Genomic DNA, 25,289 nt, shown 5'->3' with positions numbered 1-25,289 from the left:
ACCTTGAAGTTGAAGCCATGATGAGCCAGGAACAGAGACTTGTCTATATGTGCATAGTCAAAGAACCTGTAAGACAGCAAAAGTCGATTTTTAAAAATTGCATGCTAGGCAGCCTGGTTGGCTCAGTGGTTTGGTGACTGCCTTCGGCCCAGGGTGTGATCCTGGAGACCCAGGATCGAGTCCCACGTCAGGCTTCTGCGTGGAGCCTGCTTCTCGTCTGCCTGTGTCTGTGCCTCTCTCTCCCTTCTGTGTCGCTCTCATGAATAAATAAAGAAAATCTTAAAAAAATAAAAAAATAAAATAAAATATATATTCTTTCATTGTAAAGGGCCTTAGCTATCTATTTCACTTTAAAAAAATTGTATGTTAATTAGCAAGGAATAGGACCTTCTCACCATTTAAGTGAAACAAAACAAAACAAAACACATATTTAGCTCAAAGTTCACCAGCAGTAAGCAGAGGATGGATTGAAAACACACACAGCAGAGTGGGTCTAGTCAACTGGCCAATCAGAGGGAAAAACAACAAGCCCTCCACCTCCTGCTGAAACATGTTATAGGTCAAAGGTTTTCACCGTCAAAACTACTGGCATGTGGGCCTGGGCCGGATGAACCTTTGTTGGGGGGCTGTCCTGTGAATTACGGGACTTTAACAGCAACAGCTTTCCGGAACTCTACCCAGTAGATGCCAATAAAACACGGATCCCCTACCTGTGAAATCAAACATGTTTTCAGACATTGCCATCCATCCCATGGGGGACAAAATTGCAGCTGGTTGACAACTATTATTCTATATCAAGCCTACCAATAGATCCTACTGTAAAAAGGAAATACTGTCTACTAGTGCTGCCCAATATGGTATGTGGTCATTAGATATCTGATATATATGGCGAGTGTGATTGAGAAAGTGAGTTTTTAATTTTATATAATTTTAATTAATTTCAATGTCAATTTCACATGTGCCTGGCCAGTGACCACCGTATTAGTGAAGTCCCAGATGTATAAAGAACCAATTATGAAACAACGTTCTCTTAACAACCAATAGGTTAAAGAAGAAAAATTTCTTTCATAGAATAACTTAAGGGGGAAATTAAAAAGCATCTTGAGGCCATCTGGGTGGCTCAGTTGGTTAAGCCTTCGACTCCTGATTTGGCTCAGATCATGATCTCAGGATCTTGAGATCGAGCCCTGTGCCGGGATCTGCAGTGAGTGTGGAGCCTGCTTAAGATTCTCCCTCTCCTTTCCCCCTGCCCCAACCCGCTCCCGGGTCCTCTTTCTTACATAAATACATAGTATCTCGAAACAAATGAAACAAGGAAACCCAATATACCAAAATATTTAGGCTGCAGCAAAAGATATCTAGGAGAGCTTAATGCTATAAACACATACAGAAAAATATATATATATATATAAATATCTGAAGGCACTCTAGAAAGAAAAGATGAGTGGATAAAGAAGACGTGGTACGAATGCGATGGAGTACTATTCAGTTATAAAAAGAATGAAATCTCGTCATTTGGAATGACGTACATGGAGCTAAAGAGTAATACTAAGTGAAATAAGTGAGTCAGAGAAACACAAATACCATATGATTTCATTCCTAAGTGTAATTTAAGAAACAAAAAAAGAATGTGCAAAGGGGGGCACCTAGGTGGTTCAGACGGTAAAAGCATCTGCCTTTGTGTGTTGTTTATTTTTTTCACTTCACGAGACTTAATACTCTTTCATGAAAAGAACTCTTACTAAACTAGGAGTAAAAGTAAACCAACTAAACATAATAAAGACCAAATATGAAAAAAAAAACATCCCAACTAATGTACAAAATAGCAAAAGACTCAACCTTTTCCTCTAAAAGTAGGATCAAAATAAAGTTCTTTACTCTGGCTTTTCCATCAAATACAGTACTAGAAAACTTAGCCAGAGCAATTAGGCAAGTAAAAGAAACAAAAAACATCCAAACTGGAAAGGAAGAAGAACAATCATATTTGAATATAACATAATCTTATACGTAGAAATCATAAGGATTAAAAAATTAGAAGCAGTAAACAAATTCAACAAGGTTGTAGAAATGAAAACCAACACACCAAGAAGCAGTTGCATCTCTATCTGTCATCAATGAACAGTTTGAAGTGGAACTCAAGAAAACAACTCCATTTACCACAACACCGAAAAAAGTAAGATATTCCGGAGTAAGACTAATGAAAGAAGTGAAAGAATCATACACTGAACATGAGAAAACATATTTAAGAGTAAGGTTAAAAAAAAAACCCAAAATAGATATCTTGCGTACATAAGTTGATAGACTTAATATTTTTTAAAAGGTTTTATTTATTTATTTATTTATTTATTTATTTATGAGAGATACACGGAGAGAGAGCCAGAGACTCAGGCAGAGAGAGAAGCAGGCCCCGTGCAGGGAGCCTGATGCGGGACTCGATCCGGGGACTCCAGGATCATGCCCTGAACCAAAGGCAGACGCTTAACCACAGAGCCACCCGGGCTTCCCGATGATAGACTTAATATTGCTAAAATGTCAATGCTGCCCAAAGTACTTCACAGGTTCAGGGCAATCTCTATCAAAATCCCGATACCATTTTTTTTTCCAGAAATCGAAAAATCCGTCCTAAAATTATTTGGAATCAAGGGAAGCCAAAAGGCCGGATAACTTTGGGAAAAAAGAACAAAGTTGGAGAATTCACATGTCCTCATTTCGATACATTGCCCAGCTAAAGAAGTCAAAATAGCATGGCCCTGGTAGAAAGGTAGATCTACACAGACCAGTGAAGTGTAACAGAACCAGAAAGAAAGCCTCATGTATATGGTCAGGTAATCTTCAAAAAGGACGTCAAAACTACCCAATAGGGAAAGGAGAGTCTCTCTAACAAATGCTGTTGAAAACACTGAGTATCTACATGCAAAACAATAAAGTGGGCTCTTGCCTGACATCATGCACAAAGACTTAACTCAAAATGTATCAAAGAACTAAACGTAAAAGTTAAAATTATAAAACGGTTGCAAGGAAACATAGGGAAAAGAGTCCCAATATCAGATCTGCCAATGATTTCTCTCTTTTTTTAAACAGGCTCCATACCCAGGGTGGAGCCCCATATTAGGCTCCAACTCACAACCCTGAGATCAAGACCTGAGCTGACATGGAGTCCTATGCTTACTGACTGAGCCACCCAGGATCCCCGGACCTGGCAATGATTTCCTGACTACGAAACCAAAGCACCAGCAAACAAGTAAACATACACAAATGGGGTCTATAAAACGTCAAATGCATCAAAGGATACAATCTAGAGAGTGAAGAGACAACGAATAGAATGGGAAAAATATGTGCAAATCATGTATTTGACAATAAGTGAATATACAAAAAACTCCTACGAACTTCGTCACAAGGCAACAAGTAGCCCAATGGAAGAAAGGACGAAGAGCTTGTACAGACATTCCTTGAAAGATGTATAAATGGCCAATGAACCTATGAAATGCTGCTCCACATCACTAACCATTAAAAAAGGCAAATCACAACCACGATGAGGGTCACCTCACACCCATTAGGATGACCACTATTAAAAAATAAAATGATGGCAAGGATATGGAGAAATCGGGACACTTGTGCGTTGCGGATAGGAATGTAAAATGGTGCAACCACTATGTAAACAGTATGAGAGTTCCTCAAAAAAAATTAAAAATACAACTACCATATAACCCAGCAATCCTACTTCTGGGCTACGTGCAGTCAAAAGGATTGAAAGCGGGGTCTCCAAGAGACCTCCATCTTCAGAGAAGCATTCTGTGTCATAGCCACGGGGTGGGAGCAACTCACATGTCCATCAAAGGTAAATGGATAAAGAAAACGTGGTATATACTGATGTTTATTTATTTATGAGAGACACACGGAGAGAGAGGCAGAGACACAGGCAGAGGGAGAAGCAGGCTCCATGCAGGGAGCCCGAGGGGGGACTCGATCTCAGGTCCCCAGGATCAGGCCCTGGGCCAAGGCGGCGCTAAACCGCTGAGCCACCCGGGCTGCCCTCTCTTTCTTAGTAAAGAGAAATTTTACCACATTACAAGCACAGTAGGACACAATCACTTGTACATTTTCAATAGCTTAGTCTACACCCCCAGGTGACTCGGGCTGAGCGTCCACCTTCGGCCCAAGGCCTGATCCTGGGATCCGGGATCGAGTCCCCCATCAGGCTTCCTGCATGGAGCCGGCTTCTCCCTCGGCCTATGTCTCTGCCTCTCTCACTCTCTGTCACTCTCATGAATAAAGAAATAAAAATCTTTAAATAAAAAAAAAAAATAAAACAAAATAATTCGCTTAGGCCTTTGCTGGAAGGTGCTGCTTGTTGCTCAACTTAGGTTCCGTGGAATCCGTGAGGCACGATCATCCTTACATTCAAGGCTTGCCGTTTCTTGTGTCACCAATGTGCTCCTTCCTCTTTAACCCTTCCTCCAGAGGTGGGTCAGGGAGGGGGTCCCAGGAAGTGAGGTCACTCCCGTGACACAGAGCCCAACAGAACTTGGAGCCCCCGTAACCAGGCAACCTCATCCAGTGCAGCCCCAACTCAGGCTCACTTGGCTGGAGACATCCGCTCCTGGAAGATGTTTTCTTGCTGCCGGCCCACCTCTGGGGGCTCTGGCTCCCAGGTACCCCAGGGGTGCCGCTTGTTCCAATGCTGTAGGCTTTGGCTCCAGCATAAAAACCAACGCCTCAGGGAGTTTATCAGGAGGCGCCGTCAGGTAACACAGAGCAGGCCAGGCCAGGCCCCCTGTGCCAGCCATCCTGGGTGGCCCCATCCCCTCCTCTCCAGCTTCAGGGACACAGGGATGTGTGGGCAGGTCGCTTCCAGGCTGGGGGACGTTGCAGGGCGGCAGGTTCCCCGGTGATCCCTTCAGGGTCACCGTGAGGTCAAGGTGGACAGGGTGGAAACAGGGTTCCTGAGGTCCTCTTACCCGCCCCAGAGTCACCCCGAGGCCCAGCCGGACGGAGCTGCTGGAGCAGGAATTCCAACAACTGCTGCCCGCCTTGCTGCGCAGGGATGTCATCTCGGTATTCATCTTTTTAGATGAATGTCATGGATTTGCCACCACCGAGGAGGTGCAGGATCTGCTGTTTACGAAGTGAGCACCTGCCCCTCCGCGGCCCAGGGGTGGGCCACCTGCTGGTGGGGAGGCTGGGGAAGGGTTCTGAGCTTCCGGGGCCTCGGGCTGCTCCCCCGACTGGAGCAGAGTCACCCAGGGCACAGTGGGGTCCTGGAGGGCAGCCCCGGGGCCTGGCCTGTGGCAGGTCGGCCAGAGGGGCTGTGCCTGTGCCCAGCAGCCGTCCTCACCCCATGACGGGGCCTGTGCCTCCTCCCCACCATCACCAGGGTCTTGAGCTGGCCTCTTTTCCCGTTGAAAGGGATGTTTGAGAGTCCACCGGGGGTCTGTGTCCTGGGGCAACCAGACAGGGGGACCACGGGGACCCCGGGGCGCCCAGGCCCACTCGGATATCGGCCATGGGCCTGGCCGGAGCCCTTATCATGCTCAAGCACTCAGGAGGCCCCAGCAGGTGCGGGCGCTTCTCCGGGAGCTGCCCGTGGCCCCACGCAAGGAGCTGACGGCCCCCAGGGCTCCGGCGTCGTCGGGGGTCAGAGGGTGACAGCCCCCATGGTGAGAGGTCGCGGCCACAGGACGATTCATGGGATGCCCCCCGCCCTCCTCTAGATATGGGTGCATCGCAGGTGCGTGTGGTGGCAACGACGCGGTCCTGCAGCCCTGGAAACTGTGAGTGACTCCGGCTGCTGCAGGCGGGCCTTCCCTCTCCAGGAGGGCAGCGAGGGGGCTGTGGGTCGGGGGGTGCTGGACACTCACCCCACACACCTGCAATTCCTGTGACAGGGTAAAGGTCTAAGGGCCCTTAAGGAAAAGAGGAAAGGAGAGCTGTGAATAGGGTGTGGGCTTGGTGGGAGAGCACTGGGACCCCGAAGGGAGACTTTCTCCATGCCCGCCCCTCCACCCCTCTGTCTGCCCCAGACCTGGGACCCAGAGCAGAGGGGGTGGGGAGCATTGCACTCCCCAATATGGTGGCACCTGGACCGAGGTGCACAGCAGGTTGCCAGGAGGGCCATTGAGGGATCACGGACAAGGTGGCCATCGCCCTGTGGGAGACGGGAGATTGGAGTCAGTGGAAGGACATCCCCTGGGGCCCCTCATGAGGGAGGCAGCGCAGAGCCACAGGAGGGAAAGTGGAGGTCCCGGGTGGCTCCTGGCAAGGCCTGGCAGGACACAGAGCCCGAACCCTCCTGGCTTGGACCTTCCCAGAGTGACAGTGTGTGCAGTGAGGGCAATGACAAGCCAGACGCCCCCCCCACCTCGTCCCCGGACGCCTGCCGGTGGATTCAAGGGGCAAGTGGGCAGGGACCCAGGCTGAGGAGGGAGCCCCGCTTCCCCAGCAAAGACAGCGATGGTCACACTGCTGGGCGTGGGCTCCCCCGCACAGAGGCTTCGTGCCAGCCCCTCCTCGGTGAGCAGGCCTGTGGCAGGCAGGACCGCCAGGTGGCAGGTGGACAAGGAGCAGGACTGGCCTCCGACAGGCCCGCGTGGGAGGCCGAGACCCCGGGTCCTGCAGGGCTTCCCCGGGACACCTCGGCGTGAGGGAGCCATGTCTTCTGACGCCTGTGCCCACCTGTCCCTCCCCAGGGCCATGTGCTGCATCCTGGAAATATGGATGGATTATTATCGGCAGGACTTGTGTCAGCTCCGAGAATTTGCCTCCCTGAAGAAGATTCTGGAATTCCTAAGGCAGCGCATGCTAGGCACAGATGTGGAGCTCCGTGCCCGACGTCACCTCCAACAACTCAGACGCCTTCATGCAGTGGAGCCAGAGGCTGGGGGTGAGGAGTCCTAGGGGTGGCCGAGCTGGGCACAGGGTGGGCCCCACGGATCCAGCTACCTGTGCAGCTGGGCAGGGAGCAGGGTTTAGGCTCACACCCCATCCGCACGAGCTGCTAGGCTGGGGACACCTACCAGGGCTCTGCCCCCCCACCCCACACAAACACTGAGCGGTGGGAGAGTGTCCTTGATTTGGGAGGGACGTGGAAAGTCCGTCCTGGTGGTGATACTTTGTCTTCTTGGAGCTACAGCTTTGGCCCGAGCAAAAGACCCTGAGCCACTTCAGCAGCCCGCCCCAGCTCCAACTCCGGGGCCTGCTGCCTCGGTAGGGCCTGAAGTGATCGAGGCCATCCTGACAGCTGGGGCTGAGGGCTCGGCCCCAGCTGAGGTGCCAGCTGGGGAGGCGAAGCCCCTGCAGATAGTCGTCACTGCTCTAGTTCCCGCTGCACCCTGGACGAGCCACCTGCACCCGCGGCCACCCGGGAGGAGGAGCAGGCCCCGGCACCTTCAAGCGGGGTCCCCAGAATGCCAGAGCCGCCACTTGCCTCTGGAACAACTGGCTTCCATCCCTGAGCAGCCCCCTGACCACCTGGGGAGCCCACCCCAGCTCCCACCGCGGGCTCGTGATGGCTGCAGCCCAACGGAGGCTTGCCCTCCCCTGTCACTTGATTCTTTCTATATTTTGAGTTTTTCTTTAACCTGTATAATGCCTTATGAGTTTTATCGTAATAAATTATAAGTTAACTTCAAACAAAATTCACTCTGATGCTTTTAAACTATACATCGTGGACCTACACTTTAGGTCCATTCACAGTGTCACAGGCCCCAGAGCCCAGGGCACCGGGGGACACAGCCCAGGATCGGGTGCACCCCCGGGTCAGGCAGAGGCCGGGAGGACACAGGACAGCCAGGGGGCTCCTGCCCCCGGGCGGCCCGAGCTGTACAGATCGGCGGGCCCGCCCCTGGAGCATCCAGGGCCCTGTGCACTGGGAGCTGCGGTAGTCACTGCGGGAGCTGACTCCAGGGCTGCACAGCTGGCCGCCCCCACTGTTGTTGTCCCTCCTGGTGTCACCCTGTACCTGGGACTGAGCAGGGGCCTCACAGATAAACAACTCCCACTGAGCCATACACGTGGCAGGGGCCTGGGTAGCTCCCCAGGTGCACACACCTGAGAATCAGCACAGCAGGCCCCTCCCCCAGAAGACCAGCTAGAAGGTCAGGGGAAAAGCAAGGTATTGACCAGGCAGCACTGGAAAGTTCCAGGGGAAGTCGAGGGATTTACAGTATATAGAATCAGAGGATACTCCCCCTTGTTTTTTTCTTTTCTGTTTGTTTCTGCTGTTTCCCCACCCCCTTTTTTATTCTTTTTATTTCTTCTTTTATCTCTCTCTCTCTCTCTCTCTCTCTCTCTCTCTCTCTCTCTCTCTCTTTCTCATTATTCCAGTACAACTTGTCTTTGGCCACTCCGCACTGAGTAAAATGGCTAGAAGGAAAAACTCACCTCAAAAGAAAGAAATCAGAAACCGTCCTCTCTCCCACAGAGTTACAACATTTGGATTACAATTCAATGTCAGAGAGCCAATTCAGAAGCACAGTTATAAAGCTACTGGTGGCTCTAGAAAAAAGCATAAAGGACTCAAGAGACTTCATGACTGCAGAATTTAGATGTAATCAGGCCAAAATTAAAAATCAGTTAAATGAGATGCAATCTAAACTGGAGGTCCTAACAACCAGGATTAACGAGGTAGAAGAACGAGTGAGTGACACAGAACACAAGTTGATGGCAAGGGCAGAAACTGAGGGAAGAAAAGAAAGACAATCAAGAGACCATGAGGATAGGTTAAGGGAAATAAATGACAGCCTCAGAAGGAAAAATCTACGTTTAATTGGGGTTCCCGAGGGCGCCAAAAGGGACAGAGGTCCAGATTATGTATTTGAACAAGTCATAGCTGAGAAATTCCCTAACTTGGGAAGGGAAACAGGCATTTAGATCCAGGAGACAGAGAGATCCCCCCCCCCCCGCCAAAAATCCATAAAGACCGCTCAACATTTAACATTGAATTTAATACTGAAACTTGCAAATTCCAAAGATAAAGAGAAGATCCTTAAAGCAGCAAGAGACAAGAAATCACTAACTTTTTGGGGAGAAGCATTAGGACAACAGCAGACCTCTCTCAACAGAGACCTGGGAGGCAAGAAAGGGCCGGCAGGATATAGTCAGGGTCCTAAATGAGAGGAACCTGCAGCCAAGAATACTTTATCCAGCAAGGCTCTCATTCAGAATAGAAGGAGACATAAAGAGCTTCCAAGATAGGCAGAAACTGAAAGGATATGTGACCACCAAGCCGGCTCTGCCAGAAATATTAAGGGGGACCCTGTAAAAGAAAGAGGAAGTCCAAGGAAACAATCCACAAACACAGGGACTGAATAGGTATCATATTCAGGTATCATAAATCCATATCTTTCAATAGTAACTCTGAACGTGAACGGGCTTAATGACCCCATCCAAAGGCGCAGGGTTTCAGACTGGATAAAAAAAGCAAGGCCCATCTATTTGCTGTCTCCAAGAGACTCATTTTAGACATCAGGACACCTACAGTCTGAAAACAAAAGGTTGGAGAACTGTGTACCATTCAAATGGTCCTCAAAAAAAGCAGGGGTAGCCATCCTTATATCAGATAAATTAAAGTTTATCCCAAAGACTGTAGTGAGAGGTGAAGAGGGACACTATATCATACTTAAAGGATCTATCCAACAAGAGGACCTAACAATCATGAATATTTATGGCCCGGATGCGTGAGCCGCCAAGCAGATCAATCAATTAATAACCAAAGTTAAGACATACTTAGATAATAATACACTTCTACTTGGGGACTTCAATGTAGCGCTTTCTGCAATCGACAGGTCTTTCAAGCACAACATCTCCAAAGAAACAGGAGCTTTAAATGATACCCTGGACCAGATGGATTTCACAGATATTTACAGAACTTTACATCCAAACGCAACTGAATACACATTCTTCTCAAGTGCACATGGGGCTTTCTCCAGAAGAGACCACAAACTGGGTCACACATCAGGTCCTAACTGATACCAAAAGATTGGGATCGTCCCCTGTGTATTTTCAGACCATAATGCTTTGAAACTAGAACTAAATCACAAGAAGAAGTTTGGAAGGATTTCAAACACGTGGAGGTTAAGGACCATCCTGCTAAAAGGTGAAAGGGTCAACCACGAAATTAGAGAAGAATTAAAAAGATTCATGGAAACTAATGAGACTGAAGACACCACCATTCAAAATCTTTGGGATACAGCAAAAGCAGGCCTGAGGGGGAAATGCATCACAATACAAGCATCCATCCAAAAACTGGAAAGAACTCAAATACAAAAGCTAACCTTGCACCTAAGGGAGCTGGAGAAAAGACAGCAAATAGATCCTACACCCAGCAGAAGAAAAGGGTTAAAAAAGACTCGAGCAGAACTCAATGAAATAGAGACCAGAAGAACTGTGGAACAGATCAACAAAACCAGGGTTTGGTTCTTTGAAAGAATTAATAAGATAGATAAACCACTAGCCAGCCTTATTTAAAAGAAGACAGAAAACACTCAAATTAAAAAAATCATGAAAGAGAAAGGAGAGATCACTACTAACACCAAAGAAAGGACCTAGAGTGTATTCTATACGTTGAGCAAAGTCAGTCATTCAGACAAAGTACCGGATGATTTCACTCATATGTGGAATTAAAACAACAACAACAACAACACACGAATATAGGGGAAGGAAGGAAAAGAGTGGGAGGTATACTATAAGAGATTCTTTAGTACAGAGAACAAGAGGCTTGCTGGAGGGAAGCAGGGCATGGGATTGGCGTGGTGATTGGCATTGAGGAGGGCACTTGTTATGTGTTATACATAAGTGATGAATCACTAAATACTAGTCTTGAACCAATATTACAGTGTATGTTAACTAACTAGAATTTAAGTAAAAACTTGAAAAAAAATAAGGAAAGAACACTCATGGAATGGTAAAGCTTGCAGGGACCACGGTAGTCCAGTAGCAAGCACCTTGTGCATTAAAAGATGAGGAAGGGGCGCCTGGATGGCACAGTCAGTTATGTGACCAACTGTTGGTTTCAGCTTGGATCCTGATCTCAGGGTCATGAGGTCGAGTCCCACATCGGGCTCCGTGCTCCATCTGGAGCGTGTTTCCCGCTCTCTCTAACTCCCACTTGTGCTCTCTCTCCCTCTCTCTGATATATATATCTTAAAAAAATTAAGATGAGAAAAATAAATCACATTTTCAGACACAGTGCAGACCCTGGAGCTACAAAGCCTCACCTATACCACACACTACCCTGCTTGCCTCATCTTTCCTCAAGCTCCCTTTTCTGCTCTCTCTTCCTCCTTTTTCTTTCCTAGACACCATATGCTTAGTGAGGCCAGCAGGACCAAGAGCTAAAAATGTCCTGGGTGTGGCCCTTCATAAAGGCTTTCATCAAAGGCACTTACCTTGAAGTTGAAGCCATGATGAGCCAGGAACAGAGACTTGTCTATATGTGCAGAGTCAAAGAACCTGTAAGACAGCAAAAGTCGACTTTTAAAAATTGTATGCCGGGCAGCCCGGGTGGCTCAGTGGTTCGGCGAGTGCCTTCGGCCCAGGGTGTGATCCTGGACACCCAGGATCGAGTCCCACGTCAGGCTTCTGCGTGGAGCCTGCTTCTCCCTCTGCCTGTGTCTGTGCCTCTCTCTCCCTTCTGTGTCGCTCTCATGAATAAATAAAGAAAATCTTTAAAAAATAAAAAAATAAAATAAAATATGTATTCTTTCATTGTAAAGGTCCTTAACTATCAATTTCACTTGAAAAAAAATGTATGTTAATTAGCAAGGAATAGGACCTTCTCACCATTTAAGTGAAAACAAAACAAAACAAAACACATGTTTAGCTTAAAGTTCACCAGCAGTAAGCAGAGGATGGATTGAAAACACACACAGCAGAGGGGGTCTAGTCAACTGGCCAATCAGAGGGAAAAACAACGAGCTCTCCACCTCCTGCTGAAACATATTATAGGTCAAAGGTTTTCACCGTCAAAACTACTGGCATGTGAGCCGGATGAACCTTTGTTGGGGGGCTGTCCTGTGAATTACGGGATTTTAACAGCTTTCCGGAACTCTACCCACTAGATGCCAGTAAAACACGGATCCCCTACCTGTGAAATCAAACATGTTTCCAGACATTGCCATACGTCCCATGGGGGACAAAATTGCAGCTGGTTGACAACTATTATTCTATATCAAGACTACCAATAGATCCTACTGTAAAGAGGAAATACTGTCTACTAGTGCTGCCCAATATGGTATGTGGTTATTAGATATCTGATATATATGGCGAGTGTGATTGAGAAAGTGAATTTTTAATTTTATATAATTTTAATTAATTTTAATGTCAATTATCACATGTGCCTGGCCAGTGACCACCGTATTAGTGAAGTCCCAGATGGATAAAGAACCAATTATGAAACAACGTTCTCTTAACAACCAACAGGTCAAAGAAGAAAAAATTCTTTCATAGAATCACTTAAGGGGGAAATTAAAAAGCATCTTGAGGCCATCTGGGTGGCTCAGTTGGTTAAGCCTTCGACTCCTGCTTTGGCTCAGATCATGATCTCAGGATCTTGAGATGGAGCCCTGTGCCGGGATCTGCAGTGAGTGTGGAGCCTGCTTAAGATTCTCCCTCTCCGGATGCGGAGAAAAGGGAACACTCTTACACTGTTGGTGGGAATGTGAACTGGTGCAGCCACTCTGGAAAACTGTGTGGAGGTTCCTCAAAGAGTTAAAAATAGACCTGCCCTATGACCCAGCAATTGCACTGTTAGGGATTTACCCCAAAGATTCAGATGCAATGAAACGCCGGGACACCTGCACCCCGATGTTTCTAGCAGCCATGTCCACAATAGCCAAACTGTGGAAGGAGCCTCGGTGCCCATCGAAAGATGAATGGATAAAGAAGATTCGGTTTATGCATACAATGGAATATTACTCAGCCATTAGAAACGCCAAATACCCACCATTTGCTTCAACGTGGATGGAACTGGAGGGTATTATGCGGAGTGAAGTAAGTCAGTCGGAGAAGGACAAACAGTGTATGTTCTCATTCATTTGGGGAATATGAATAATAGTGAAAGGGAATATAAGGGAAGGGAGAAGAAATGTGTGGGAAATATCAGAAAGGGACACAGAACATAAAGACTCCTAACTCTGGGAAACGAACTAGGGGTGGTGTAGGGGGAGGAGGGCGGGGGGTGGGGGTGAATGGGTGACGGGCACTGCGGGGGACACTTGACGGGATGAGCACTGGGTGTTATTCTGTATGTTGGTAAATTGAACACCAATAAAAATTAATTAAAAAAAAAAGATTCTCCCTCTGCTTTCCCCCTGCCCCAACCCACTCCTGGGTTCTCTCTCTTACATAAATACATAGTATCTTGAAACAAATGAAACAAGGAAAGCCAATATACCAAAACATTTAGGCTGCAGCAAAAGATTTCTAGGAGAGCTTAATGCTATAAACACATACAGAGAAAAATATATACATAAATATCTCAAGGAACTCTAGAAAGAATAGATGAATGGATAAAGAAGACGTGGTACATATGCGATGGAGTATTATTCAGTTATAAAAAGAATGAAATCTCGTCATTTGGAATGACGTACATGGAGCTAAAGAGTAATACTAAGCGAAATAAGTGAGTCAGAGAAACACAAATATCATATGATTTCATTCCTAAGTGTAATTTAAGAAAAAAAAAAAAAAGAATGTGCAAAGGGGGCCACCTAGGTGGTTCAGACGGTAAAAGCATCTGCCTTTGTGTGTTGTTTATTTTTTTCACTTCACGAGACTTAATACTCTTTCATGAAAAGAACTCTTACTAAACTAGGAGTAAAAGTAAACCAACTAAACATAATAAAGACCAAATATGAAAAAAAAAAAAACATCCCAACTAATGTACAAAATAGCAAAAGACTCAAACTTTTCCTCTAAAAATAGGATCAAAATAAAGTTCTTTACTCTGGCCTTTCCATCAAATCTAGTACTAGAAAACTTAGCCAGAGCAATTAGGCAAGTAAAAGAAAGAAAAAACATCAAAACTGGAAAGGAAGAAGAATAATCTTATTTGCATATAACATAATCTTATACGTAGAAATCGTAAGGGTTAAAAAAATTAGAAGCAGTAAACAAATTCAACAAGGTTGCAGAAATGAAATCCAACACACCAAGAAGCAGTTGCGTCTCTATCTGTTAACAATGAACAGTTTGAAGTGGAACTCAAGAACACAACTCCATTTACCACAACACCGAAAAAAAGTAAGATATTCAGGAGTAAGACTAATGAAAGAAGTGAAAGAATCATACACTGAACATGAGAAAACATATGTAAGAGTAATGTTTAAAAAAAAAAAACCCAAAATAGATATCTTGCATTCATAAGTTGATAGACTTGATATTTTTTTAAAAGATTTTACTTATTTATTCATGAGAGACACACGGAGAGAGAGGCAGAGACACAGGCAGAGAGGGAAGCAGGCCCCGTGCAGGGAGCCTGATGCGGGACTCGATCCGGGGACTCCAGGATCATGCCCTGAACCAAAGGCAGACGCTTAACCACAGAGCCACCCGGGCTTCCCGATGATAGACTTAATATTGCTAAAATGTCAATGCTGCCCAAAGTACTTCACAGGTTCAGGGCAATCTCTATCAAAATCCCGATACCATTTTTTTTTCCAGAAATCGAAAAATCCGTCCTAAAATTATTTGGAATCAAGGGAAGCCAAATAGCCAGGATAACTTTGGGAAAAAAGAACAAAGTTGGAGAATTCACATGTCCTCATTTCGATACATTGTCCAGCTAAAGAAGTCAAAATAGCATGGCCCTGGTAGAAAGGTAGATCTACACAGACCAGTGAAGTGTAACAGAACCAGAAAGAAAGCCTCATGTATATGGTCAGGTAATCTTCAAAAAGGACGTCAAAACTACCCAATAGGGAAAGGAGAGTCTCTCTAACAAATGCTGTTGAAAACACTGAGTATCTACATGCAAAACAATAAAGTGGGCTCTTGCCTGACATCATGCACAAAGACTTAACTCAAAATGTATCAAAGAACTAAACGTAAAAGTTAAAATTATAAAACGCTTGCAAGGAAACATAGGGAAAAGAGTCCCAATATCAGATCTGCCAATGATTTCTCTCTTTTTTTAAACAGGCTCCATACCCAGGGTGGAGCCCCATATTAGGCTCCAACTCACAACCCTGAGATCAAGACCTGAGCTGACATGGAGTCCTATGCTTACTGACTGAGCCACCCAGGATCCCCGGACCTGGCAATGATTTCCTGACTACGAAACCAAAGCACCAGCAAACAAGTAAACATACACAAATGGGGTCTATAAAACGTCAAATGCATCAAAGGATACAATCTAGAGAGTGAAGAGACAACGAATAGAATGGGGAAAATATGTGCAAATCATGTATTTGACAATAAGTGAATATACAAAAAACTCCTACGAACTTCGTCACAAGGCAACAAGTAGCCCAATGGAAGAAAGGACGAAGAGCTTGTACAGACATTCCTTGAAAGATGTATAAATGGCCAATGAACCTATGAAATGCTGCTCCACATCACTAACCATTAAAAAAGGCAAATCACAACCACGATGAGGGTCACCTCACACCCATTAGGATGACCACTATTAAAAAATAAAATGTTGGCAAGGATATGGAGAAATCGGGACACTTGTGCGTTGCGGATAGGAATGTAAAATGGTGCAACCACTATGTAAACAGTATGAGAGTTCCTCAAAAAAAAAAATTAAAAATACAACTACCATATAACCCAGCAATCCTACTTCTGGGCTACGTGTAGTCAAAAGGATTGAAAGCGGGGTCTCCAAGAGACCTCCATCTTCAGAGAAGCATTCTGTGTCATAGCCACGGGGTGGGAGCAACTCACATGTCCATCAAAGGTAAATGGATAAAGAAAACGTGGTATATACTGATGTTTATTTATTTATGAGAGACACACGGAGAGAGAGGCAGAGACACAGGCAGAGGGAGAAGCAGGCTCCATGCAGGGAGCCCGAGGGGGGACTCGATCTCAGGTCCCCAGGATCAGGCCCTGGGCCAAGGCGGTGCTAAACCGCTGAGCCACCCGGGCTGCCCTCTCTTTCTTAGTAAAGAGAAATTTTACCACATTGCAAGCACAGTATGACACAATCACTTGTACATTTTCAATAGCTTAGTCTACACCCCCAGGTGACTCGGGCTGAGCGTCCACCTTCGGCCCAAGGCCTGATCCTGGGATCCGGGATCGAGTCCCCCATCAGGCTTCCTGCATGGAGCCGGCTTCTCCCTCGGCCTATGTCTCTGCCTCTCTCACTCTCTGTCACTCTCATGAATAAAGAAATAAAAATCTTTAAATAAAAAAAAAAATAAAACAAAATAATTCGCTTAGGCGTTTGCTGGAAGGTGCTGCTTGTTGCTCAACTTAGGGTCCGTGGAATCCGTGAGGCACGATCATCCTTACATTCAAGGCTTGCCGTTTCTTGTGTCACCAATGTGCTCCTTCCTCTTTAACCCTTCCTCCAGAGGTGGGTCAGGGAGGGGGTCCCAGGAAGTGAGGTCACTCCCGTGACACAGAGCCCAACAGAACTTGGAGCCCCCGTAACCAGGCAACCTCATCCAGTGCAGCCCCAACTCAGGCTCACTTGGCTGGAGACATCCGCTCCTCGAAGATGTTTTCTTGCTGCCGGCCCACCTCTGGGGGCTCTGGCTCCCAGGTACCCCAGGGGTGCCGCTTGTTCCAATGCTGTAGACTTTGGCTCCAGCATAAAAACCAACGCCTCAGGGCGTTTATCAGGAGGCGCCATCAGGTAACACAGAGCAGGCCAGGCCAGGCCCCCTGACCAGCCATCCTGGGTGGCCCCATCCCCTCCTCTCCAGCTTCAGGGACACAGGGATGTGTGGGCAGGTCGCTTCCAGGCTGGGGGACGTTGCAGGGCGGCAGGTTCCCCGGTGATCCCTTCAGGGTCACCGTGAGGTCAAGGTGGACAGGGTGGAAACAGGGTTCCGGAGGTCCTCTTACCCGCCCCAGAGTCACCCCGAGGCCCTGCAGCCGCACCCCTTTGCTCTCCTTGGGGGAGGTGGGTGCCGCATGCGCTGTGGTGTGTCTGGATGGGGGCAGCTGGGGGTGCGGCCCAACCGAGGCGGCCGGACCGGGCGCTGAGGCCTCCTGCCTGGCTGCCGGGCGCTGTCTCCACAGAGCTGCACCCGGGCCATGGGGCGCCAGCGGGAGGAAGGGGTCGCCTGCCCCACCGCCTCCAGGAACTGGGAAGTGCCCTGCGCAGCTAAAGGAGGCCAGCGCGGGCTCAAGGTGAGTGCAGGGGCTGGGGCACCCCCGACACCCGGGGCCCCGATGCGGCACGAAGGGCCCCGGGTCCCAGAAGCCAGCCTGCTACTCCCCTGGCCTGGCCCCTACACTCATGCTCCCACACGAGTCTGCATTCCCCTCCTCCCCACACTTGCCCCAGGGCCCTGCCCCTGCCTGGGCCAGATGCAGAGTCCCTGTGCACAGATGTGTAGGAATGTCAGACTAGAGCCTCCAGGGGAAGCCTGGTCGCCCAGTGGTTTAGCGCCTGCCTTCCGCCCAGGTCCTGACCCCGCAGGCCTGGGATCGAGTCCCGCCTCGGGCTCTCTGCACCAGGGCTGCTTCTCCCTCTGTCTGTGTGTCTGCCTCTCTCGGTCTCTGTCTCTCTGTGTCTCTTGAGGTCCTTGTAGTGATCCAACCTTTTTTGAACATTTATCCTCTGAGATTGTTTCTTTATTGGATAGTTCGTCTTGTTTGTGTAAGAGACAGGCAGAGAGCAGGGAGGGGGAGAGGGAGACCCAGGCTCCTCAAGCACACTGGGCCCCAAGCCCGGGGCCTGCCAGGGCGGGATCCCAGGGGGCTGCGGCCACGACCTGAGCCACAGCCGAGAGTCAGATGCTAAGTGCCTGAGCCACAAGCATCAAGGCCCGGGTTCCTGCCATGGGCGCTCCTGCTGCCCGCAGCCCCCGAGAGCTCGGGCTGCGGTCTGCGCTCCCAGCCCAGGCCTCCGGGCGGCTCCATGCAGGCTGCACTTCCCCTCTGTCCCACCTCAGGGTGCAAGGGCCTCGGCCGGGAAGGGGCCTCCCATCTGCCCGACGAAGCCCAGCCGGACGGAGCTGCTGGAGCAGGAATTCCAACAACTGCTGCCCGCCTTGCTGCGCAGGGATGTCATCTCGGTATTCATGTTTTTAGATGAATGTCATGGATTTGCCACCACCGAGGAGGTGCTGGATCTGCTGTTTACGAAGTGAGCACCTGCCCCTCCATGGCCCAGGGGAGCGCCACCTGCTGGTGGGGAGGCTGGGGAAGGGTTCTGAGCTTCCCGGGCCTCGGGCTGCTCCCCCGACTGGAGCAGAGTCACCCAGGGCACAGTGGGGTCCTGGAGGGCAGCCCCGGGGCCTGGCCTGTGACAGGTCGGCCAGAGGGGCTGTGCCTGTGCTCAGCAGCCGTCCTCACCCCATGACGGGGCCTGTGCCTCCTCCCCACCGTCACCAGGGTCTTGAGCTGGCCTCTTTTCCCGTTGAAAGGGAGGTTTGAGAGTCCACCGGGGGTCTGTGTCCTGGGGCAACCAGACAGGGGGACCACGGGGACCCCGGGGCGCCCAGGCCCACTCTGATATCGGCCATGGGCCTGGCCGGAGCCCTTTCATGCTCAAGCACTCAGGAGGCCCCAGCAGGTGCGGGCGCTTCTCCGGGAGCTGCGCGTGGCCCCACGCACAGAGCTGACGGCACCCAGGGCTCCGGCGTCGTCGGGGGTCAGAGGGTGACAGCCCCCATGGTGAGAGGTCGCGGCCACAGGACGATTCATGGGATGCCCCCCGCCCTCCTCTAGATATGGGTGCATCGCAGGTGCGTGTGGTGGCAACGACGCGGTCCTGCAGCCCTGGAAACTGTGAGTGACTCCGGCTGCTGCAGGCGGGCCTTCCCTCTCCAGGAGGGCAGCGAGGGGGCTGTGGGTCGGGGGGTGCTGGACACTCACCCCACACATCTGCAATTCCCGTGACAGGGTAAAGGTCTAAGGGCCCTTCAGGAAAAGAGGAAAGGAGAGCTGTGAATAGGGTGTGGGCTTGGTGGGAGAGCACTGGGACCCCGAAGGGAGACTTTCTCCATGCCCGCCCCTCCACCCCTCTGTCTGCCCCACACCTGGGACCCAGAGCAGAGGGGGTGGGGAGCATTGCACTCCCCAATATGGTGGCACCTGGACCCAGGTGCACAGCAGGTTGCCAGGAGGGCCATTGAGGGCTCACGGACCAGGTGGCCATCGCCCTGTGGGAGACGGGAGATTGGAGTCAGTGGAAGGACATCCCCTGGGGCCCCTCATGAGGGAGGCAGCGCAGAGCCACAGGAGGGAAAGTGGAGGTCCTGGGTGGCTCCTGGCAAGGCCTGGCAGGACACAGAGCCCGAACCCTCCTGGCTTGGACCTTCCCAGAGTGACAGTGTGTGCAGTGAGGGCAATGACAAGCCAGACGCCCCCCCCACCTCGTCCCCGGACGTCTGCCGGTGGATTCAAGGGGCAAGTGGGCAGGGACCCAGGCTGAGGAGGGAGCCCCGCTTCCCCAGCAAAGACAGCGATGGTCACACCGCTGGGCGTGGGCTCCCCCGCACAGAGGCTTCGTGCCAGCCCCTCCTCGGTGAGCAGGCCTGTGGCAGGCAGGACCGCCAGGTGGCAGTTGGACAAGGAGCAGGACTGGCCTCCGACAGCCCCGTGTGGGAGGCCGAGACCCCGGGTCCTGCAGGGCTTCCCCGGGACACCTCGGCATGAGGGAACCCTGTCTTCTAACGCCTGTGCCCACCTGTCCCTCCCCAGCGCCATCTGCTGCATCCTGGAAATATGGATGGATTATTATCGGCAGGACTTGTGTCAGCTCCGAGAATTTGCCTCCCTGAAGAAGATTCTGGAATTCCTAAGGCAGCGCATGCCAGGCACAAACGTGGAACTCCGTGCCCGACGTTACCTCCAACAACTCAGACGCCTTCATGCAGTGGAGCCAGAGGCTGGGGGTGAGGAGTCCTGGGGATGGCCGAGCTGGGCACAAGGTGGGCCCCATGGATCCAGTGTCCGTGCAGCTGGGCCGGGAGCAGGGTTTAGGCTCACACCCCATCCGCACGAGCTGCAGGCTGGGGACACCTCCTAGGGCTCTTGCCCCCCCCCCACACACACATTGAGCAGTGGGAAGAGTGTCCTTGATTTGGGAGGGACGTGGAAATTCCGTCCTGATGGTGATACTTTGTCTTCTTGGAGCTACAGCTTTGGCACGAGCAAAAGACCCTAAGCCACTTCAGCAGCCCGCCCCAGCTCCAACTCCGGGGCCTACTGCCTCGGTAGGGCCTGAAGTGATCGAGGACATCCTGGCAGCTGGGGCTGAGGGCTTGGCCCCAGCTGAGGTGCCAGCTGGGGAGGCGAAGCCCCTGCAGATAGTCGTCACTGCTCTAGTTCCCTGCTGCACCCTGGACGAGCCACCTGCACCCGCGGCCACCCGGGAGGAGGAGCAGGCCCCGGCACCTACAAGCGGGGTCCCCAGAATGCCAGAGCCGCCACTTGCCTCTGGAACAACTGGCTTCCATCCCTGAGCAGCCCCCTGACCACCTGGGGAGCCCACCCCAGCTCCCACCGCGGGGCTCGTGATGGCTGCAGCCCAACGGAGTCTTGCCCTCCCCTGTCATTTGACTCTTTCTATATTTTGAGTTTTTCTTTAACCTGTATAATGGCTTATGAGTTTTATCATAATAAAGTATAAGTTAACTTCAAACAAAATTCACTCTGATGCTTTTAAATTATACATCGTGGACCTACACTTTAGGTCCATTCACAGTGTCACAGGCCACAGAGCCCAGGGCACCGGGGGACACAGCCCAGGATCGGGTGCTCCCCCGGGCCATGCAGAGGCCGGGAGGACACAGGACAGCCAGGTGGCTCCTGCCGTCGGGCGGCCCGAGCTGTACAGATCGGCGGGCCCGCCCCTGGAGCATCCAGGCCCCTGTGCACTAGGAGCTGTGGTAGTCACTGCGGGAGCTGACTCCAGGGCTGCACAGCTTCCGCCCCCACTGTTGTTGTCCCTCCTGGTGTCACCCTGTACCTGGGACTGAGCAGGGGCCTCACAGATAAACAACTCCCACTGAGCCATACACCTGGCAGGGGCCTGGGCAGCTCCCCAGGTACACACACCTGGGAATCAGCACAGCAGGCCCCTCCCCCAGAAGACCAGCTAGAAGGTCAGGGGAAATGCAAGGTTTTGACCAGGCAGCACTGGAAAGTTCCAGGGGAAGTCGAAGGATTTACAGTATATAGAATCAGAGGATACTCCCCCTTGTTTTTTTCTTCTCTGTTTGTTTCTGTTGTTTCCCCACCCCCTTTTTTATTCTTTTTTATTTCTTCTTTTAATTCTCTCTCTCTCTCTCTCTCTCTCTCTCTCTCTCTTTCTCATTATTCCAGTACAACATGTCTTTGGCCACTCCGCACTGAGTAAAATGGCTAGAAGGAAAAACTGACCTCAAAAGAAAGAAATCAGAAACAGTCCTCTGTCCCACAGAGTTACAACATTTAGATTACAATTCAATGTCAGAGAGCCAATTCAGAAGAACAATTATAAAGCAACTGGTGGCTCTAGAAAAAAGCATAAAGGACTCAAGAGACCTCATGACTGCAGAATTTAGATCTAATCAGGCCAAAATTAAAAATCAGTTAAATGGGATGCAATCCAAACTGGAGGTCCTATTGACCAGGATTAACGAGGTAGAAGAACGAGTGAGTGACGCAGAAGACAAGTTGATGGCAAGGGCGGAAACTGAGGGAAGAAAAGAAAGACAATTAAGAGACCATGAGGATAGGTTAAGGGAAATAAATGACAGCCTCACAAGGAAAAATCTACGTTTAATTGGGGTTCCCGAGGGCGCCAAAAGGGACAAGGTCCAGATTATGTATTTGAACAAGTCATAGCTGAAAACTTTCCTAACTTGGGAAGGGAAACAGGCATTTAGATCCAGGAGACAGAGAGATCCCTCCCCTTCCCCCCCCCCACCTAAAATCCATAAAGACCGCTCAACATTTAACATTGAATTTAATACTGAAACTTGCAAATTCCAAAGATAAAGAGAAGATCCTTAAAGCAGCAGGAGACAAGAAATCACTAACTTTTTGGGGAGAAGCATTAGGACAACAGCAGAACTCTCTCAACAGAGACCTGGGAGGTGAGAAAGGGCCGGCAGGATATAGTCAGGGTCCTAAATAAGAGGAACCTGCAGCCAAGAATACTTTATCCAGCAAGGCTCTCATTCAGAATAGAAGGAGACATAAAGAGCTTCCAAGATAGGCAGAAACTGAAAGGATATGTGACCACCAAGCCGGCTCTGCCAGAAATGTTAAGGGGGACCCTGTAAAAGAAAGAGGAAGTCCAAGGAGACAATCCACAAACACAGGGACTGAATAGGTATCATATTCAGGTATCATAAATCCATATCTTTCAATAGTAACTCTGAACGTGAACGGGCTTAATGACCCCATCCAAAGGCGCAGGGTTTCAGACTGGATAAAAAAAGCAAGGCCCATCTATTTGCTGTCTCCAAGAGACTCACTTTAGACCTCAGGACACCTACAGCCTGAAAATAAAAGGTTGCAGAACTGTGTACCATTCAAATGGTCCTCAAAAAAAGCAGGGGCAGCCATCCTTATATCAGATAAATTAAAGTTTGTCCCAAAGACTGTAGTGAGAGGTGAAGAGGGACACTATATCATACTTAAAGGATCTATCCAACAAGAGGACCTAACAATCATGAATATTTATGGCCCGGATGCGTGAGCCACCAAGCAGATCAATCAATTAATGACCAAAGTTAAGACACACTTAGATAATAATACACTTCTACTTGGTGACTTCAATGTAGCGCTTTCTGCAATCGACAGGCCTTTCAAGCACAACATCTCCAAAGAAACAGGAGCTTTAAATGATACCCTGGACCAGATGGATTTCACAGATATTTACAGAACTTTACATCCAAACGCAACTGAATACACATTCTTCTCAAGTGCACATGGGGCTTTCTCCAGAAGAGACCACAAACTGGGTCACAAATCGGGTCTGAACAGATACCAAAAGATTGGGATCGTCCCCTTCATATTCTCAGACCATAACGTCTTGAAATTAGAACTAAATCACAACAAGGAGTTTGGAAGGACATCAAACACGTGGAGGTTAAGGACCATCCTGCCAAAAGGTGAAAGGATTAACTATGAAATTAGAGAAGAATTAAAAAGATTCATGGAAACTAATGAGACTGAAGACACCACCATTCAAAATCTTTGGGATACAGCAAAAGCAGGCCTGAGGGGGAAATTCATCGCAATACAAGCATCCATCCAGAAACTGGAAAGAACTCAAATACAAAAGCTAACCTTGCACCTAAGGGAGCTGAAGAAAAAATAGCAAATAGATCCTACACCCAGCAGAAGAAGAGGGTTAAAAAAGACTCCAGAAGAACTCAATGGAATAGAGACCAGAAGAACTGTGGAACACATCCACAAAACCAGGGTTTGGTTCTTTGAAAGAATTAATAAGATAGATAAACCACTAGCCAGCCTTATTTAAAAGAACACAGAAAACACTCAAATTAATAAAATGATGAATGAAAAAGGACAGATCACTACTAACACCAAAGACAGGACCTAGAGTGTATTCTATATGTTGAGCAAAGTCAGTCATTGAAAGTACCAGATGATTTCACTCATGTGTGGAATTAAAACAACAACAACAACAACATCAACAACAAGAAACGAATATAGGGCAAGGAAGGAAAAGAGTGGGAGGTATACTATAAGAGATTCTTTAGTACAGAGAACAACAGGCTTGCTGGAGGGAAGCAGGGCATGGGATTGGCGTGGTGATTGGCACTGAGGAGGGCACTTGTTGTGATGAGCACTGGGTGTTATAGGTAAGTGATGAATCAGTAAATACTAGTCTTGAACCAATATTACAGTGTATGTTAACTAACTAGAATTTAAGTAAAAACTTGAAAAACATAAGGAAAGAACACTCATGGAATGGTAAAGCTTGCAGGGACCACGGTAGTCCAGTAGCAAGCACCTTGTGCATTAAAAGATGAGGAAGGGGCGCCTGGATGGCACAGTCAGTTATGTGACCAACTGTTGGTTTCAGCTTGGATCCTGATCTCAGGGTCATGAGGTCGAGTCCCACATCGGGCTCCGTGCTCCATCTGGAGCGTGTTCTCCCTCTCTCTCTAATTCCCACTTGTGCTCTCTCTCCCTCTCTCTGATTTATATGTATATGAATCTTAAAAAAAAATAAGATGAGAAAAATAAATCACATTTTCAGACACAGTGCAGACCCTGGAGCTACAAAGCCTCACCTATACCACACACACTACCCTGCCTGCCTCATCTTTCCTCAATCTCCCTTTTCTGCTCTCTCTTCCTCCCTTTTCTTTCCTAGACACCATATGCTTAGTGAGGCCAGCAGGACCAAGAGCTAAAAATGTCCTGGGTGTGGCCCTTCCTTAAGGCTTTCATCAAAGGCACTTACCTTGAAGTTGAAGCCATAATGAGCCAGGAACAGAGACTTGTCTATATGTTCAGAGTCAAAGAACCTGTAAGACAGCAAAAGTCGATTTTTAAAAATTGCATGCTAGGCAGCCCGGTTGGCTCAGTGGTTTGGTGACTGCCTTCGGCCCAGGGTGTGATCCTGGAGACCCAGATAGGGATAGAGGGAACATTCCTCAGCATCTTAAAAGCCATCTATGAAAAGCCCACAGCAAATATCATTCTCAATGGGGAAACACTGGGATCCTTTCCCCTAAGATCAGGAACAAGACAGGGATGTCCACTCTCACCACTGCTATTCAACATATTACTAGAAGTCCTAGCCTCAGCAATCAGGCAACAAAAAGAATTAAAATGCATTCAAATTGGCAAAAAAGAAGTCAAACTCTTCCTCTTTGTAGATGACATGGTACTGTACAGAGAAAACCCAAAAGACTCCACCCCAAGATTGCTAGAACTCATACAGCAATTTTGCAGTGTGGCAGGATACAATAATCAATGCCTAGAAGTAGTGGCATTTCTGTACACTAACGACGAGACTGAAGAAAGAGAAATCAAGGAGTCAATCCCATTTACAATTGCACCCAAAAGCATAAGATACCTAGGAATCAACCTAACCAAAGAGGTAAGGGATCTATACCCGAAAAACTACAGAACACTTCTGAAAGAAATTGAGCAAGACACAAAGAGATGGAAAAATATTCCATGTTCATGGATTGGAAGAA

At 48.8% G+C, this 25,289-nt stretch overlaps 1 protein-coding gene across 5 annotated transcripts; it reads right to left on the bottom strand.

Moving 5' to 3' along the window:
* On the bottom strand, positions 1 to 24,618 carry LOC129515914 (uncharacterized). Of its 5 annotated transcripts, none has more exons than XR_008665677.1 (3): positions 24,548 to 24,618; positions 11,385 to 11,448; positions 1 to 66 (listed from the first exon to the last, which is right to left on the bottom strand). XR_008665677.1 is itself a non-coding variant. In XM_055335118.1 (2 exons), exon 1 carries the CDS (start codon positions 19,274 to 19,276, stop codon positions 18,455 to 18,457), a length of 822 nt encoding a protein of 273 aa, XP_055191093.1. In that variant the 5' UTR covers positions 19,277 to 19,409; the 3' UTR covers positions 11,385 to 11,448; positions 18,064 to 18,454. The 5 variants fall into 5 exon arrangements, 1 of the variants encoding a protein (XP_055191093.1); XR_008665679.1 differs by lacking the exon at positions 1 to 66 and adding an exon at positions 4,997 to 5,903; XR_008665678.1 differs by lacking the exon at positions 1 to 66 and adding an exon at positions 8,250 to 8,379.
* Positions 24,619 to 25,289: the final 671 nt, after the last annotated feature.

This window comes from Nyctereutes procyonoides, unplaced genomic scaffold (genome assembly GCF_905146905.1).
Source record: "Nyctereutes procyonoides isolate TBG_1078 unplaced genomic scaffold, NYPRO_anot_genome, whole genome shotgun sequence".
NCBI classification, from domain to species: Eukaryota; Metazoa; Chordata; class Mammalia; order Carnivora; family Canidae; genus Nyctereutes; species Nyctereutes procyonoides.
This window is presented reverse-complemented; position numbering and strand designations above follow the sequence as displayed.

Excerpts from the sequence above, each read along its gene's own strand:
- LOC129515914 (XM_055335118.1), bottom strand. The coding sequence starts at position 19,276 with ATGGCCACCTGGTCCGTGAGCCCTCAATGGCCCTCCTGGCAACCTGCT.